Consider the following 19,118-nt stretch of genomic DNA (forward strand, 5'->3'; position numbering starts at 1 on the left):
CTCCAACACTCTGGTCGAACACACCTGGATCAATAATGGTGCCAATGCTGGCAGTGTCCACCACAGCCTCTTCACAAAATTCTCCCTTAAATTTCCATCTAACCCTAGATTACCGATGCCAATTATTTTTCACAATCCACTATCTTCACCAAAGAAGGGTGCTTCTCCATACAACTGCCAGCCGAGCATGGCCCCATTTGCTCGGCTCGTTCCAAATTTCCTGATTCCATCAAACCCATGGCTCTCTTCCCAAGCCGAGAGTCCACAAATCACAACAGAAAATCTGTGGAAGATCATTCTCACACCATCACGTTCCACAGATGCCCCAATGGTTGTCCGGTGGGCTATAATCATACCTGTCCATGCTGATCGACCCACGTCCATAGACCAGCACAGCATGGCAGGTCACCACATGCTGGCTGTCCCAGGGTCTCAGGGAGAGGCTGCCAGGCTGCATGCCCGGGCGGTCACCACATCAGGCTGTTATTGGCCGTCCGTGGTGCTGCCACCAGAGTGCGGCCTACAACACCTCCCCCTAGTGGTCCTCATAACACACCATACCAGGTACCTGTGAGAAACCACCTCAGACCCTGCAGAGGTCTTAACCCCCACCAGCGTCCAGTGACCCTCCCTGCCGGCCCGAGACACATGCTCGGGCAGCGCCCCGATGTACAAGAAATGCCACACTCCACCAGACCAGACCCCACCACCCCACCCCACCCCCCCCCCCCCTCACGTCCAAATCCTGCCATCACAGCCCCTAGCTGGCTGGCATAATCCAATTTCCAAGTGGGGCAATCTCCCACAAGGGCGACCCCAATGACCTCACTTGGTCCGAATTCTGCAGCCCGGGGACCAACTCCCTCCAAGGCTGTGCCAAATTAAATTCCCATTTAAATTTAATTTTAAATTTCCTTTTTAAAAAATTGGCCTCGTGTGTCGAACCCCCGCAGCTGCAAGTAACAACCCCTTCTTCGGGTTGTTCTTGTTCTGCCCCTCCCTGCAGCTTTTCCAAATTAATTATGTGGACCAGTTTCTCTGAGGCTCTATCTCCCGACTCTTCCATGTCCGAGTCCAGCTCAGGGCCCAAACATCCCTTCCCCCTTCCCCCCCCCCCCCCCCCCCACTGCTGGGTATCCGGTTTCGGAGCCTCCTGTACCCAATTGTGGTTCGTGTTGAGGGTCCCCTCGGTCACTTTCATCTCATCCTAGGGATATTCCATGGACCGACTCACCTCATTTCCCAGACTCTGTTGGACTCAATCAATCCCCTCCTTGATGATACTGTAAAAGGTGCTCGGCCGCTTCGGTCCAAATTCCTTCACATCCCCATCCCAAAATCAATTCTGGCCCAAATATGTCGCCATCTACATACATACGCTCCGGTTCTGTAACACGAGCCTCCAATATTTTTACCCTCTGTTGCTCCGCACAACCGCTCTGGTGCTGCACAAGTCCCAATTCCTCTCCCTGTTGTTGCATTGTGACATCCACACCAGCCCGACAGCCTTCCAGGTCGTTTTCAGTCAAATATTCCCCATTTAGATTTGAGTTTCCCCTATTTACCTCGAGACATGCCGTATTTAAATTTCCCCCCTCCTGGGCCCCAAGTGTATCAGCTTGGGTTGCACCCTCTTCCATTCCCAATGTTAATTCCTCCTGTTTTGATTCAAATTCTGTTGCCCATGTCTTCTCCTGTGCCCCAATTTCATTATTTTGTTCTTCCTTCAATTCACTCGTTTGTTCTCTTTGGATTTTCGTTTCTTTAGTCATTCCCTTTGCCAGTTCACTACAGGCATTCAATTGTTCACCACGGGCATCCAATTTAGCCTCCAATCGTTCACCCATTCTCATTTGTTCACTCAATCCATTCAATCCCTTCATTTGTTCCATTATCATTTGTAGCGAGACCTGGTCGACCATTTCCCCCATTCCCATTGTTCCCGGCTCCCTCATAGGGGAAGAGGGTTGGCTAATGCTCGGGGCAGGGGAGGTTTCAATCCTATCCTCATACCCCTCTATCCCCCGGTCCGCTTCCATACTCCTCGGGATCCCCAACCCACTTGGCCATGCCGCTGACATACGCCATTACGTGCTGACAAAGCGGTTTTCCCTCGCGCGTATTTTACCTCAGAAAAAAAACAAATCAATTTAAATTTTTCGAAAATGCGATGTTGCGCTTCGTACACCAATTTACTACAACAAAATTTGACACCCCGGTACTATGATAATTTTTTATTCCGAAAGCTGAGCGCAATTTCGCCCTCAGCGGGTGTCAAACTTGCAACCTTCAGACACCGAGTGTCCGAGGTTCGAATCCCAAACTCCTGACACCAAATGTTGTGTGACTACACTCTGGTGAACACCACAGGGTGACACGGATGACCAAATGAGCTTAATACTCCAAAGCGCTCAATACAAAAATGACGGTATTCTTTACACGCGAGGGAAAGGAGGGATGACGAACTTACCTGGACGGATCCCACCGGCAGTCCTCAAACCTGCAATAATTAATTCAACCGACAGGTTTAAAATGTACAAAAAAATGCTGGCTTTATCTATCTATAATTCCAGCAATCTCTGTGTGTCTGTGTGTCTGTGTGTCTGTGTGTCTGTGTGTCTGTGTGTCTGTGTGTCTGTGTGTCTGTGTGTCTGTGTGTCTGTGACCGCTGTTTCTCGACAACCACGGGTCCGATATACTTGAAACTTGCCAGGTATATTGCTGGGGACCCGAGGATGTGCCTTTTCAAGGTTTCATATTAATCGGACAATTACTTACCGAGCTATGTCCAAAAAACGCTTCAACCAATCAGAGAGCAGCGAGCTATCACGTGTGCCGAACGTGGCGATCAGACTCTGCCTCGGACGGCACATTTGACAGCGTATTCATTTATTTCACGTTGGAAAACTATGTTGCCGTTAAACTATGTTTTAAAACGAATTCAAACTGCGATTAAATTAAAACGATTCATCCTAACTGCGATTTGCGAACTTCCGGACAGTGACGACTTATCTTCCGGCAGCCAATCACAGAACGCTCTGTTGCGTAGGCGTGGCCGATGTGAGACGAGCGGAGCTGAGCGCGTTACGAGCTGACCGCCATTACGGTACGTAATTCGATTTCTTATGCGCATTATTTCTCCCAATTCAGTCAGAGCGAAGGGCGGAAGCGAAGAGCGTTGTTTTTTTTGTTTACGGGCGTACGGGCGGGGTAGAGCGTACGGGTAGCGTTTTTTTTTTTTTTTGGCCACGGAACGGGCACCCACGTACGGGCAATGCCCTAGTTAACCATAATGCCGGTAACAAAGAAAATGCACGATAAATGAAACTATATTCCTAAATTGGAGCGCTCCCACATACAGATCCGAATACAGACAAAGGATAAAATAATTGAAAAATAAATAGGTGTGATTTAGTGGGCACTTAGTTCAAATCGACTGGTGTATTTCGTCAGGAATCGTCAAAGATCGTCTGAGGCCTTGGCGTCTTTGCGTGCTATAACGTGCTCGTTGGCGCAAATTAGGCCTCCCGCACGGCCCGCTCACTCCTGACTCCATGCGCGAAGCGAACGGCCTTGGCGTGCAGCTCGCTCCTCCAGCCATGCTTGTCCTCACGATCTCTGCACGGAAACCACAGCTCTCCGTCCGCAATTCTGCCTCCTAATGACCACGAGTAAGATGTCGGAGCATGACCGTTCACGATGAAGCTTCCTTGCGAAAGAGTAATACCGACCGTTCACCACCAGATCCCAAAACGAGAAGAACCAAAAGGACGTCGATGCTGAGAGATAAAATGTCGATGCTGAGAGAGATAAAATGTCGATGCTGAGAGAGAGCTTTTCGGCGACCGTTCACCAACAAAGTCCGGACCCAAGAGAGAAAATGTCCGCCGCTCCAACTATTTTGTACTTGAGGCTCGGACGTCATCCCACAACGTCTCCGTCCCCGCTCCTATCATCGAGCCTCATCTTACCAGTCTTTGTGCCAATCAATTCCCGGTCCAATAACTGCTCTTCGGAGCGTGGCTCATGGCCCTGCCTGTCCTGTGTGCTCACTAAGTCGGTGTTTTCCACGGTAGTGTTCGATGCCTGGTTTCCGGTTGGTTTTTAATTAGTGTGATTAATGGCCGATTTCTTACTAGGTGTCTGTAGTAATCCCATAATCTGTAGTAATCCCATTACCCATAATCTGTCGCTAATTAACAAGCCACACCCTTCTCACCCTCTGATGGGGACAAAGATACAGGCTTACCCGACATCCGGTCTACACAAATTTCCTACTTATGGAACATCGAGGTTTCTTCTTCTTCACGACAGTGGGAGCACTACCTACGCAATCTACCTGGACTAGGGTATCCCTCCCCCCCCCCCCCCCCCCCCCACAAACGTAACAATCTCTTATTCTCCATGGGGAGAACTTGACAATGAGGCTTGTTTCAACTTTTTCCATTGAGCGGTTTGGGAGATATAGAGGTGTAACGTTTTTCCAAGATGGCGTCTGGACCACGTGACCTATAACGTCATAATTATGAAGAAATTTTTTTTACAGGCGGAGGCGCTCCTATGGTAAAATTTCGTATCAATCGGACCAATGGTTGCCGAGAAAATGAATTTTCAAAGATGCAGACACGCCACACGTACGCACGTATGCAACCGAATACCTAACCCTGCTTTTCGCTTCGTGAGCGCAGGGTAAACATAGGTGCCCACCCAATCTGATTCCACACCCTTTCCCCACACCTTAACACATTTAAGCCATTGATACCAGGTTCAAATTACGACATGCATCCACATCTTAAAGTGTCAAACATTTGCTGCTTAACCTTCAGGGTCGTGTGGATGTAGAAGGTGAACGTTTGTCTCCAGGTGGGATTGGCACAGTTTCGCACTGCACTTGTGCGGAAGGTCTCGCTGCTAGCTGAAGGCAGCCGGAGCTGTACGTAGCATTGTGGCTTTCGCCCTACAAGGCACACACTGAATCTTCATCACACAAATACTTCACACAGCACGTTTCAGTGAGTAATCTGCACTCATACCACCAAGACATGAACATCATGCCACTCATACCATCAACAGACATCATGCTAGCTCTTACACATGCCTCGATCTTGTATACAAAAAAAGAAGAAAAAAATTTTAATCTAGAACACTAGAACGGCACTCCGTAGAGCACATACCTCCACCAGACTGAACAGTTTACATTTTACATCCCACTGATAGGCCGGATATGCATTCCGGCCTTAATCAAATCTAATCAGCCTGTTCTTGCCGCCTACCCAACTCATTCACCAAGTTTTGTCATAAACCGTCGATAACTTTTTGAAATATCATACTATATGTCGTTTTTGGCCGTATCACTCAATGGTGAAGAATCACTTAGAACATTTTAAAAAATTCTCGCATCAGGATCCGCATTAGGATCTTCACCAAAATCGAATCAATTTGTCCTTGTCACAAACCCAACCTGTCCACCATGTTTAGTCTGAATCCGTCCATAACTTTTTAAGATATTGTGCTACGTATCGGTTTTAGCCCAATCACTCAATGGTGAAGAACCACCTTTGGAGGCAATTTTTCCTCGCAGGGTGAAGGTTGGCCTTTTTCGGGCACAGTGGTCCCCTTTTTGAAGCAATGTTTTATGGCCGGATGCCCTTCCTGCCTCCAACCCTGTTAGTCGCCTCTTGCGACACGCAGGGAATTACCAGTGAACTGGCACTCAATTTGCTGACCTCAGGAGGAGGACAGGCTGAGTCAACCCCCCTGGTGTTAATTCAGCGATCGACCGGGATTCGAACCCAGGATCCAAGGATCCCAAGCCGGCACCCTAACCACTAAGAATCTTCACCAAAATTGAATCAGTTCTTCCTTGTCACACACCCAACCAGTTCACCAGGTTTCGTCCAAATCTATCCACACCTTTTTGTGATATAGTGATAAACATCGCTCTTTCCCTGTCTCTCAATAGTGAATCACATAAAAAAAATTCTTGAATCCAGATTCGGATCCGCATCCGGATCTTCACCAAAATCAAATCAATTTGTCCTCGTCACACCCCTAAACCAGTCTACCCAATTTAGTCTCAATCCATCCATAACTATTTGAGATAACCTGCTCACAGGTAAACATAAAACAACAGACATGAGGCTGTCCACCAAGTTGTTAGGGTTAGGGATACGGTTAGGGTTAGGGTTTAAAGTGTGAGATTTGGAGTACAAGACTACACGACTCAATGAAGCGCATTTGACAGACAAAAAAAAACAACCTCCATCCACCTTCGCTGACGGAGGTAATAAGCAGGACGAGCAGCCAAATCTCTTTGGCCTCTTCCGACCCGCCGAATGCACTCGACGAGTCTGGTGTAGATTCCACAGAATGGTGACGAGGATGGGATTGGTAGATTCCCAAGCTTGAGTTGTATCGTCAGGGAACAGGTTGTGTTTCTACCGGTCAACGAAGCTGTGTTCTTCGTTTAAGCATGAAACGAGTTTCTTCGTCAAGTTGCACAAGTGTGACGGTGGAAGTAGAAAATCGATTTGGCTGTGCAAGTTGGCAGAAGATTGGGCAAACTCACCCGTTCCCATGATAATTTTGGTCCATACAAATGTTTTTTTTGCTTCCAACATCTTTGAACCCCCTGATAATGAAAGCCATTACCGAAAGTTTTAAGAAAGGCAATGCGCCATATTTTTGACTGTTATTGGGCCTTAAGTCCAAGCGACTTTGGTCTTGGCCAGGCCGAAGGACACCGATAATACAGATTCTCATTGTGCTCGAAAAGCATTATTGTCCCGAAACAAAGGCCGAATAATGCTGAAAGCTAGAGGTTTGGTACCAGGGACCAATTGCTTTGAGAGAAAATCAACGAGTTCACTGTGACATTAAAAACAAGACCAAAAGTCCAACAGCAGCGTAGTTGGGCTTGTAATCTATCTATAATTCCAGTAATCTCTGTGTGTGTGTATGTGTGTATGTCTGTGTGTTTGTCTGTGACCGCTGTTTCTCGACAACCACGGGTTCGATATACTTTAAACTTGCCAGGTATATTGCTGGGGACCCGAGGATGTGCCTTTTCAAGGTTTGAAATTAATCGGACAAGTAGTTACCGAGCTATGGCGATTTCTTTACCAAACACCGCAAGCCGTTCGCTTTGGACCAAACCATTTCATGTAAATAGAGGGGGGGGTTCTGTGGTCGTTGCGAATGGACCAAACCATTCATGTAAATAGAGGGGGGGGGGGGGTTCTGTGGTCGTTACTGCCACGTGGTTTCAAAGTTTTTTTTGTTGTTGTTGTTTGCACGCATGTTTTTTTGCACCCACGTACGGGCACGCCCTAGGATGTTTACACACACACACCCCTACACAAATTTTTTTTTTTTTTTTTTTTTGGCAAGGAACGGGCACCCACGTACGGGCACGTCCTAGTCTATCTATAATGCCAGTAATCTCTGTGTGTCTGTCTGTGACCGCTGTTTCTCGACAACCACGGGTCCGATATACTTGAAACTTGCCAGGTATATTGCTGGGGACCCGAGGATGTGCCTTTTCAAGGTTTCATATTAATCGGACAAGTAGTTAGCGAGCTATGCCCAAAAAACGATTCAACCAATCAGAGAGCAGCGAGCTATCACGTGTGCCGAACGTGGCGAACAGACTCTGCCTCGGACGGCACATTTGAGAGCGTATTCATTTATTTCACGTTGGCAAACTATGTTGGCGTTAAACTATGTTTTAAAACTAATTAAAACTAATTTGCGATTCTTTCGCTTTCCTGCGCGTTTGTGCACGCTATGGCGATTTCTTTACCAAACTCCGCAAGCCGTTCGCTTTGGACCAAACCATTTCATGTAAATAGAGGGGGGGGATTGTCACCGTACTTGCAAGCCGTTCGCTTTGGACCAAACCATTTCATGTAAATAGAGGGGGGGGATTGTCACCGTACTCGCAAGCCGTTCGCTTTGGACCAAACCATTTCATGTAAATAGAGGGGGGGGGATATAATTTTAGATATATATATAGTACGGGCATGCCCTAGTATGTTATAAATCACAAACACACATGATTAGCTTTTTAAACAGTCGTTAATACCGTTTATAACATTAAACAAGAAAATATGGAGGAATCCAGACATCCATGAGGTAAGTTTTACTTGCAGAACTGAGCGAAGATCTACTGTACTCTATATACCCCACAAGGCTTGGAAGTGTGCTCATTTACCAAGCAGCTAGCTAGTGCTTGCCAAGCCAGCCGTTCCTTAAGAGAGAGCGAAGCACAACAACAGTAGAGAACAACTTCTGGAAAGTTCTGGAAAGTCCTAGTAGTGTCCATTTGTTTTATACCGTGTACCCCCACTTCCCCCCACCCTCCTACTCCCCCCACCCCCCATCCCTCTCCCTTCCACAGATCTACCGATGCCCCTGTTCTTTACTGTTGTGCTTCGCTCTTTCTCCTCCTCTTGTCTCCCAACTCCTTTATTATATGTTTTATGTGTTTTCTGTTTATGTCTTTGTGTTTTATGTGTTGCCCTTACATGAGCCTCGACTTTGTATACAAAAAAGAGCAGAAGCAATTCAAGCAGGAGTGTCATGCTAAGAGAGGAGTTGAAGAACGAAGTGTAAAGCGAAACGAGAAGGTCAGAGTGAAACCCAATCACCATAAATAGCTGGGGTGGTTCCCTCTCAGGAAGAGTAGTGAAAACATGTGGGTCTCACAGATGTTTAATCATTTAGTCAAGATCTTTGGTGTAAGTTGATGGCAGATAGGGTGAGGAAAACTGGTGGAGTAAGTCGAAGATCATCAGCGGATGAAAGCTGGAAAAGAGACTTGGTGGTGGAATTGAAACACAGAAAGTGCAGTTGGAGAAAAGAAGTCGGAAGAGGTAGTTATAAATATCAGAACAACAACTAGCATTAATTTGGAGGAGATTAGAACAGCAGCGAAAGGAATGAAAAATGGCAAAGCAGCGGAACCTGATATCGGTGGAAGTGCGGACCTGCCTCGGTGAATATGGGGTTCAGGTCCTGAATAAACTATTCAATTGTGTCAAGATAAGAGAGGGAATTCCAAGTACCTGGAGGTAAAGTATTCTGGAACCAATATTTAATGGAAAGGGGGACATCCAGGAATGAAAAACGACCGAGGATTTAAACTCCTACCACATAACTTTAAGATATGCGAGAGAGTTATAGATCAGAGATTGAGAAAAATAGTGGAAATCCATGAAGGTCAATTTGGATTCATGCCCAGAAGAAGAACCACGGATGTCCTTTTCGTTTTGCTACAAGTGATGGAGAAATACCGGGAAAGTTAAAGCAACACAAAGTTTGTATTATTTGATATAGAGAAAGCTTATGACTGGGTTCCTCAGAGGGAAGGTTGGAAATGTGAAAGAATTTTGGAGTCTCGGAGAAGTAAGACTATTGCAGGACATGTACAAGAAGTGCCAAACAAGAGTAAGAAGAAGTGTGGGAGAGAGTGAGAGTTTTGAAATTAAAGTTATATCGCACCAAGGATTGGGACTGAGCCCCTTCCCATTCCAATTGTCATGGATGTTCGAACCGAGAAAGTGAAACAGGAAGCTCCATGGTCAATGGTGTTTGCAGATGACACTGAGCTATGTGGTGGGGATGGTGAGTACATGACTGAGTATCTGGAGAAATGCACTGGTAGATGGGGGTATGCAGATCAGTAGAACAAAGACTCAGTGTATGGATGTTCAGTTTGAACCTAAGGAAGAGGATCAGGGTGAAGGTGTGAAGATTACAGATGAGAAGACCTGGAGAAAGTGAGAAGCTTAAAGTATCTGGGTCCGGTTGGCAGAAAGATGGAAATATGGGAATGGAAATTAAGCAACGGATTAGCTCTGGTTGGAATAATCGGAGGAAGTGCATTGGAGTGCTGTATGATAGGAAAGTACCGCTGAAATTGAAACGAAGAATTTATAAGACTGTTTTGAGACCGGCTTTGTTATATACTGCGGAAACTTGGACATCAAAGAAAGAGGAAAATAAACTGGATGTAAATGAGATGCGGATGCTGAGAAGGATGTGTGGGATGACAAGAAGGGAAAAGATTAGAAACCAGTACACCAGGGGCAAGTGAAGATTATGGAAGCACCGACGAAAATAGTCGAGGAGAGATTGAATTGGTTTGGCCATGTGATGAGAGAGTGTGAGAGAGTGTGAGAGAGAGAGAGAGAGTGTGAGAGAGAGAGAGTGTGAGAGTTCGAGAGTGAGAGTGAGAGTGAGAGTGAGAGTGAGAGTGAGAGAGAGACACACTTGACTTTTATTACAAAAGTATAAAAAAACCAATAAATGATGATTCAAAGAAAACAATCACAACAGTTGCAAAAGCATTTACATGATAAACAAATTATAAGCAAATAAACAAGCAAGTATTAAAGAAACCAACGACATCGTAAATACTAACTGTGCAAAATGCATCTCTCACACACCACTGCGTCTCAAAGAGTTGTACCTCAGAACAACAAAATCATTTCCAAAAGATCTGTACGATACAAATCATTCCTTATCTTTGGTTTCCTGGTCTTATATATCGCCAACTTGGCTTGCGCAAGAAAGAAATGAATTAAAATTGTTGTTGGGGAATTGAACCGCCCACTAGGGCCAAAAATAAAGGCAGGAAAATCAAAAACAAAGGAAAACCGTGCAAGTAATATTTTAAAGAAAACAAATAAAGGAGTTAACCGGTCACAGCCTACATACACATGGGGCAAGGTTTAAGTTTGTCCACAAAATGGGCATTGCTCATTTATCGCTTGCAAGAAGCAGTGACTTATGGAATTTGTGGGTAGGATCCAATGCACAATTCTCCATTGAAGATCCCCAACACGTTTCGGCACAGGCTGTTTATAGTACCACCCCCAAATAGGGTAAAGGGGAGGGGTATTCGGCAGGACTGCAGTCCATCTACAGGGTACAGAAGAGGACAACCAAGAATATATATGAATATTGTTCATATATATTCTTCGGAAGGTGGTGGTGGAATATATTGTTCATATATATTCTTCGTTGTCCTCTTCTGTACCCTGTAGATAGACTGCAGTCCTGCCGAATACCCCTCCCCTTTACCCTATTTGGGGGTGGTACTATAAGTTTTAATGCAAGAGGACAACGAAGGAAAAAAGGATTTTTAAGCATTGCACATACAGGGTCTTTCGATTGCTCCCAGAAAAGGATAGAGAGTGGCCAAAACGAATCAGTTCCAAACTGAGAGAACCAGATAGACAAAGATTGGGGAAGGGTGGAGAAGATTCAGAGGTGGGTACGGGAGGGTTGCTTGCCCAGCCATTTGAGGCACAATCGATGCGAAGCACCATTTTCAAAAAGCTGTCAACTCTGCGACACGATCTAATGCCAACCGTCGAAGCCAGAGCGGTAGCACTGATCCACCTGTCATTGGTGGCGTTTCTCAAGTGACACACTTTTGTTACTGAGGGATTAATAAACTTTTGAATGAAGGTGCTTTCATTCACACACTCACCAAATACAGAGATGTGAAATAATCATACAGAGTTGTAAGGGAGATCTCGCGAGATCTTGGAGACGGCGGCAGGGATTTTCGAAGCTCCACACGGTCTCCACGTTTTTCGAAGTTAAGTCTGTTCACAATTGTATTTTGTCGAAACTGTATTTATCTTTCGGTGTGTGAAGTTATTGTGTGCAACTTTGGTTGTTTCTCGGTGTTTATCTTTCATAAATTGATCGTCTGTTTGCCGTGTCGTGTCTTGAGGCCTTGTACAGTGTGCACTGTACAACCTTGAGGCTTTGTTTTTCTCAGCGGTCCGTCCTTTGTGATCCAATAACTTTCGTTCTCTGTATCCCCAGTCTTTTCACCCATAGCCTACTTCCTTGTGTAAATCTCAACTAAAAAAAAAACAAAAAAAAAAAAAAAAAACATTTCCTTCTCTGTTCTCATTCGTTTATTCATTCTTATTCGTTCGTTCGTTCTTCGACCACGTGTTTCTCCCCCATTTCCCCAGATAGTTTTCACTCATTAACCTTCAATGTTTACACTTTCCCCTCAAGTTATGTATTCCGTCATATTTTATAACACCTTTTTCTTCTTCTTCTTTAAAAGGCTGCTTTCGACTTGCTCACCAAATCAATTCATCCCAAAAAAAATATCCATCTCCTATAGTGCCTTTTTTCTACATTCCCTAAACTCTCCTGCACTCCATCCTCCATCCAGCGTCCTTAAACGTATTTTTAACTCGAAGGTCACAAGAAACTCATTTTGCAATAAATGTTCGTTTCCCATAAATCGTACACTTTCAAAAATCCAATCTCACCCCTCCCCTCCAAATCTTCCCCATAACCCCTCCCCTCCAAATCTTCCCCATCACCCCTCCCCTCCAAATCTTCCCCATCACCCATCCCTTTCAAATCTCCCCCCTTGCCTCCTCCCTCCTAAACTACCCCCTCACCCCTCCCCGCCAAGACGCCCCCTCGCCCCTCCCCTCCTAGACTCCTGCCTCACCCCTCCCCTCCAAATCTCCCCCATATCCCATCCCTTTCAAATCCCTCCCCTTGTCCCTTCCCTCCCAAACTCCCCCCTCACCCCTCCCCTTCAAATCTCCCCATCCTCATTGCTTCTCAATTTCCCCCCTCTCACTCCCCCTCCTCAAAGCGTCCTCTCCGCTTCTTCCCCCTTCAAACTCTCACCTCCATCTCCCCCAACCTTCTGCCTCGCTCTTCCCCCTCCTCAAATAACACCTCATTGTGGCTCACCCAATCACCATCAAACCTTTTGTCCGCCCCATCCTTCCCTTTCTCCGAGCTATTCTGAAATCTCTGACACACCTTCAACAGCTCTCCCTACCTCTTCCACCTCTTCCACATCTTACCCCACCCCTCCTCCCCCCTGTTCTGTATCTGATGCTCCCCCTTCCTCTTCATTAACGGTATGGACCTCAAACATCCGGGGCCTTCGTTCAAACTTAACTGATCTCTCCATACAGGTTGCTTCTGTCAAACCAGACGTGATCTGCTTAACAGAAACTTTCCTCCTTTATGATGTCTCTGATTCCATAGTATCTCTCCCGGGCTACTCCCTCCTCCGGTATGATAGACCTGAGCCTCGTCCTGGAGGCGGGGTTGCTATCTTTATCAAAAACTCTCTTCTTCACTCGCCCTGCACTGCACTCTCTCCACCTCACCCCCAGGAATACCTCTGGCTACGGCTTCCCCTTCGCTCCCACCTCTTGTTCATATGTGTGTTGTACCGTCCACCAAACAGTGATGACTCCATCTACATCTCGCTGTCTGATGATATGGACCAACTTCTATCTACTCATCCCAACTCTCTCTTCCTCATATGTGGTGATTTCAACTGTCATCATGCCAGTTGGCTGGGTGTGGGTACCTCTCTCACCAGCCATGGCTCCTCAGCAAAGGACTTCTGCGACTCACTGGGACTGACACAATCTGTCAATTTCCCGACCCGGATCTCAGTCAACGGAACATCTTCTCTTCTGGACTTGGTTATGACTAACTTCCCTGAAAATGTCTGCTGCTCTTCTTCTGCTCCGATCGGATCATCTGATCATGTCCTTGTTAAAGTGGACATCTCTCTGACCATCCTCAGGGAGCCTGCTCAGCGTCGACGAGTCTGGCATTTCACTCAGGCCAACTGGCACGGTCTTCAAGCAGCCATCAATCATCTGGACTGGTCTCCCATCTCTACCACCTCTGACATCAACTCATCCTGGGAATTCTTCCAAAGTAAATTGCTCTCTCTCATGCACAGATTTATCCCATCTCGTCTTCAGTTGTCATACCCTTCCTCCCGTCCATGGTACACGGAATCTTGTGGTGAGGCTGTTGCCCAGAAACAACTTGCCTTCGTCTCCTGGAAAGCAAATCCAACGGAAGGAAATCTCATTTCCTTTCACAAAGCCCGAAACAAGTGTGTGTCCACCCTCAGGAGAGCCAGGAAACAATATCTCTCCGTTCTCAAGACCGAACTATCTTATCTGTCTCCCTCTTCCAAATCCTGGTGGCGTCTGGTCAAATCCGTTTCTGGTGTTTGTTCCCCCTCCATCCCCTCCCTTACCTCAAACGGCTACACAGCTGACTCCGCACGTGAAAAAGCTGAATTCCTCAACTCTGTGTTTGCCTCTAAATCTTGTGTCCCAAACCCATCCCTCTCTGTACCCACCATACCCAGTCGTACCCTGCTGCTCCTGGACTCCGTGTCCTTTCCTCCTGACAAGGTGGAAAAGTTTCTGTCAACCCTCGACTCTGATTCTGCAACTGGACCCGACGGCATCAGCCCACGGGTCCTAAAATCCTGCTCTGCTGCTCTATCTCACCCTCTCTCTGTTCTCTTCACCCTCTCTTTTGCTCAAGGTCAACTGCCATCTGCTTGGAAATCAGCCAACATCACCGCTTTGCACAAAAAAGGTGCAAAAACAGATCCTAGCAACTACAGACCAATCAGCCTTCTCCCAATTATCAGCAAAGTCATGGAATCCATCATTGCTTCGGATATGAAATCTTTCCTCTTCTCCAATGGCTTGATCTCTGATCATCAATTTGGTTTCAGACCAGGTCACTCTACTCTGGACATGCTGCTTCTGCTGTCTCAACAATGGATGGAGGTCCTCAATGCCAAACAGGAAATTAGAGCTGTCTCCCTCGACATATCACGTGCCTTCGACACGGTCTGGCACCCCGCTCTGCTCACCAAACTCTCCTCCTTTGGTATCCATGGAAATCTCCACGCATGGCTGGCGGACTTCCTCTCTAGTCGTCGTCAACGTGTGGCCCTGAATGGGTTTCTCTCATCTCCTCTTCCTGTTCAGGCTGGAGTTCCCCAAGGCAGTGTTCTGGGCCCCGTGCTTTTTCTGGTCTTCATCAATGATCTCTCTGACTCTCTCGAAAATCCTCTCTATCTCTTTGCTGATGACTCCACTCTCTGCCGCTCCATTCCTCTTCCCTCAGATCGGCAGTCTGCTGCCTCCTCACTCTCTGAAGACCTGGACAAAATCACAGACTGGTCAAACAAGTGGAACATGTCTTTCAATCCTGACAAATCTCACACTCTTACTATGTCTCTCCGAAAAGATCGACTGGACAACCCTCCCATCTACTTTCTCAACAATCCTCTCCAAGAAGTTCTGTCGCTCAAGATTTTGGGTCTCACTATCTGCCATGATCTTTCTTGGGAAAACCACATTTCCAAGCTGGCCTCCAAAGCCAGTCGCCGACTGGGCATCCTCCGTCGTGCCAAGTCCTTCCTCGGCACACCTGAGCTCCTCACCACATACAAGGCTTTCATCCGCAGCTCAATGGAATACTGTTCTCCCCTATGGGCCGGTGCTCCTGCCTCACACCTAGCTCGGCTTCACGCTGTTGAAACCAAAGCTTTCAGAATTATTGGAATCTCCCGTGATGAAGCTATCTCTGAGGGCCTTTCACTCACTCACCGCAGGCAGGTAGGTGGTCTTTCTGTCTTCTACCGACTCCTCTCCGGCCTTGCACCCCCAGCTCTCTCTGTGCTCTGTCCCCCAAATATTCCTACAGGTCGCACAAGATCTGCCAGCAACCCTCTGATGGTTAAACTGCCGAAATCTCGGCTCTCTGCTCACCTTCACTCTTTCATTCCTCTTTTCTCCCGCCTCTGGAACAAACTCCCTCACTCCCTTCAATCCCACTCCTCCCTCCAGGTCTTTAAAACAGCTGTTCACCACCATCTCTTATCTTCCCCCATCCAAAACCTTAATCTTTTCTACCCCCGCTAATTCACCCCAGATCCACCTTGTTTGAAATTCCAACCTCTTTCCTGGAAGTCCTGGCAGTGTCCATATGTTTTATACCTCTCCCACCGCCCCCTTCCCATGCCCCCCCCCCCCCCCAAAGCCCTCGCCCTCTCTCAGATCTCTCGATGTCTCCATGTCTCTCGGTCCCTGCTCTCAAATGTTGTGTTTGTGTCCTTCCCCCTCTCTCCCCATCTTGTCTACCGCTCCCGATGTTATATGTTTCATGTGTCGGTTTGTCTTTCTGTGTGATTAATGTTCGCTCTTTCACGAGCCTCGATCTTGTATACAAAAAAAAAAAAAAAAAAAAAAAAAAAAAAGGTTCGTTGAAGAACATGGATCGAAAATAAGTCGAGGGGTTACGGAGACAGGTAAAGGCTTGCCACACATTCGATAGGCTTTGGTGAAAGGCAGGTAGCATCGATAGGTCTATCTTGGTCGAGTCCATCAGGAACAGCTCCTGTGCAAGGTCCAACTTCCCCGCTTGACATAAGATGCAGCTGGTAAGCTGTCTCCAGGCCAAACATGGTTCAAACAAGAAGCGCCATGTTGTCCGTAGGCAGAAAGCCATGATGCGGCACTTGACATTGACCAGCCCTTGTCAAGCTTAGAATCTCTGATCTCAGCCAATGCTTTCCGGACCAGAAGAAATGGGTGATGCATTTTTGTATGTCCTCCACCAGAGTTTTGGGCGGCTGCAGGGAAAGAACCTTGTACCATAACGTAGAGGTGACCAGACTGTTGATGACTAGTACCCTACCTCGGTAGGACAGTTGGCAGAGCAAGTTCTTCCATTTCAGTAACAGTACTTCAATGTATGCCAACAAGCCTTCCCAGTTATGCCTCACAAAATTCCCAGGGCCAAGGAACACCCCTAGGAACATAATCCCATCGCTTCTCCAAGAAAGATTGGCAGGGAGAGGAGGAGGGAGAGGAAATAGGGGGGGCAGGTAGGGGATAGGTAGAGGGTTGAAGCCACATCGCTTCTGTTTTTGTCCAATTTATCTTGGCCGATGATGCCCTGCTGAAGAGATCCAATGCACTCATCATCAAATCAATGTCTTCTGACTGTCTGATGCAGACACAGATGTCATCTGCATAAGCAATGCTTTTTAAGGGGTGGGTTCCATAAGTAACACCAGACAAGGACTTCCGAAAGTTATTTAAGAGGGGCTCAAGGGATAAAGCATACAAAATTCCTGACAGAGGGCAGCCCTGCCTTAACCCTCTCCCAACACAAAAGGGAGGTACAAGTTCATTGTTTATCTTTAAGATAGCCGATATATGTCTGAATAACATAATTGTATGTGGGATAGAAAGAGAGGTCCAAAACCAAAACATTTTAGCACTTCAAAAAGATATGTATGAGAAACACAGTCAAAAGCTTTCTCCTGGGCGAGGAAAATCAAGCCACAACTTTCATAATTAGTCTCACAGATTTCAATGACATCTCCGACAGCAGAGATATTATCCTGAATATTGCGACCAGGAACACAATAAGTCTGGTCCATGTGTATAATATCTCCTAGTAGGAGTGCGAGACGCAAGGCCAAAGCCTTTGAGAAAATTTTATAATCCGTACACAATAACGACACTGGCCTCCACTGTGATATGAGCAATAAATTTCCTTTTTTAGGAAGCAAAGTAAGCACGGCTCTCCTGCAGCTCAGTGGAAGTTCACCCTTCTTCAAGCTCTCCAGGAAAACCAGAAGCAAATCAGGTCCAATCAAGTCCCAAAATTTCTCGAAGAACTCCACTGGCAGACCATCCAGGCCAGGTGATTTCCCTCTGTCCAGGCTCTTAAGGGCAACAGAAAGTTCCTCAGGCATGAGTGGTGACTCCAAATCTGTTCTTTGCTTTGGAGTTAGTGTACCGACACCATCAAACAAGTTCGGAACAAGTTCTGCATCGACATCTGTTGCCTGGTAAGTGGGAATGTGTCGAGAAGAAGAGTCTTGCATCCTTCTTAATTTATACAGGTTTGGTTGTGATTGAATTATCAGGATGTTTAAAAGCAGTAATTTGGGAATGAGGAAATTTTGTTTCAAAATCAAAGAAAAACCGGGTCGGAGAATCCAGGAGGTAAAGTTGCTGAAAGCGTAGTCTCGTTAGCGCTCTTTGGGTTTGATTAGAAATTATATTATTAAGAAGAGACTTCATCTCACATAGTGTTAGTTTCTTTTGGGGGGTTAGATAGGATTTTTAATTTGTTTGAATTTGGAGAATCTCCTTCTCCAGCTCCACTTTCATTCTGCATTCAATTTGTGTGTTTAGAAAACAAAACTGCTGACAGAAACTTCTAATTTGGACCCTTGTGTTGTCCCACCACAATTGCTGGTCCTTAAAACTGGATTTGGAGCCTCTCAAATTGGACCACACCCTTTCAAAGGCATTCCTAAAGGAGGGGTTATCTAATATGGAAATGTTCAGGCTCCAAAAAGAGTGGCGATTTTGAGATAACCACACACGGTAACTCATGTTAATGAGGTGATGGTCGAAGAAACCAGACGGGGAAATTTCAGTGGTGGGGGAGAGGTTGGAAAATGGCACATTTATATAAAATATATCAAGTCTGGCAAGGGCCACTTGATTATTGGCAACCTCACACCAGGTAAATTGAAAGGTGCCTGGATTTTGTATCCGCCAGATATCTTGAAAACCAAAATCTCTTATTATTATTATTATTATCATTTTTTGTATACAAGATCGAGGCTCGTGAAAGAGCGAACATTAATCACACAGAAAGACAAACCGACACATAAAACATATAACATCGGGAGCGGTAGACAAGATGGGGAGAGAGGGGGAAGGACACAAACACAACATTTGAGAGCAGGGACCGAGAGACATGGAGACATCGAGAGATCTGAGAGAGGGAGAGGGCTTTGGGGGGGGGGCATGGGAAGGGGGGTGGTGGGAGAGGTATAAAACATATGGACACTGCCAGGACTTCCAGGAAAGAAGTTGGAATTTCAAACAAGGTGGATCTGGGGTGAATTAGCGGGGGTAGAAAAGATCAAGGTTTTGGATGGGGGAAGATAAGAGATGGTGGTGAACAGCTGTTTTAAAGACCTGGAGGGAGGAGTGGGATTGAAGGGAGTGAGGGAGTTTGTTCCAGAGGCGGGAGAAAAGAGGAATGAAAGAGTGAAGGTGAGCAGAGAGCCGAGATTTCGGCAGTTTAACCATCAGAGGGTTGCTGGCAGATCTTGTGCGACCTGTAGGAATATTTGGGGGACAGAGCACCGAGAGAGCTGGGGGTGCAAGGCCGGAGAGGAGTCGGTAGAAGACAGAAAGACCACCTACCTGCCTGCGGTGAGCGAGTGAAAGGCCCTCAGAGATAGCTTC

The 19,118-nt window shown here is 46.4% G+C and overlaps 1 protein-coding gene across 1 annotated transcript in view; it reads right to left on the bottom strand.

The window, feature by feature from the left end:
• The window catches only part of PLA2G4F (phospholipase A2 group IVF), a 158,564-nt gene extending 140,830 nt beyond the window's left edge, over nt 1–17,734 (bottom strand). The window contains exons 1-2 of the mRNA XM_078773553.1: nt 17,373–17,734; nt 4,821–4,977 (exon numbers count right to left, since the gene is read on the bottom strand). Of these exons, the coding sequence (XP_078629679.1) occupies nt 4,821–4,977; nt 17,373–17,734 (519 nt within the window). The remainder of the gene's footprint in view (nt 1–4,820; nt 4,978–17,372) is intronic.
• Nucleotides 17,735–19,118: the final 1,384 nt, after the last annotated feature.

The sequence above is a fragment of the Myxine glutinosa genome, chromosome 3, assembly GCF_964187855.1.
Source record: "Myxine glutinosa chromosome 3, kmMyxGlut1.1, whole genome shotgun sequence".
NCBI classification, from domain to species: Eukaryota; Metazoa; Chordata; class Myxini; order Myxiniformes; family Myxinidae; genus Myxine; species Myxine glutinosa.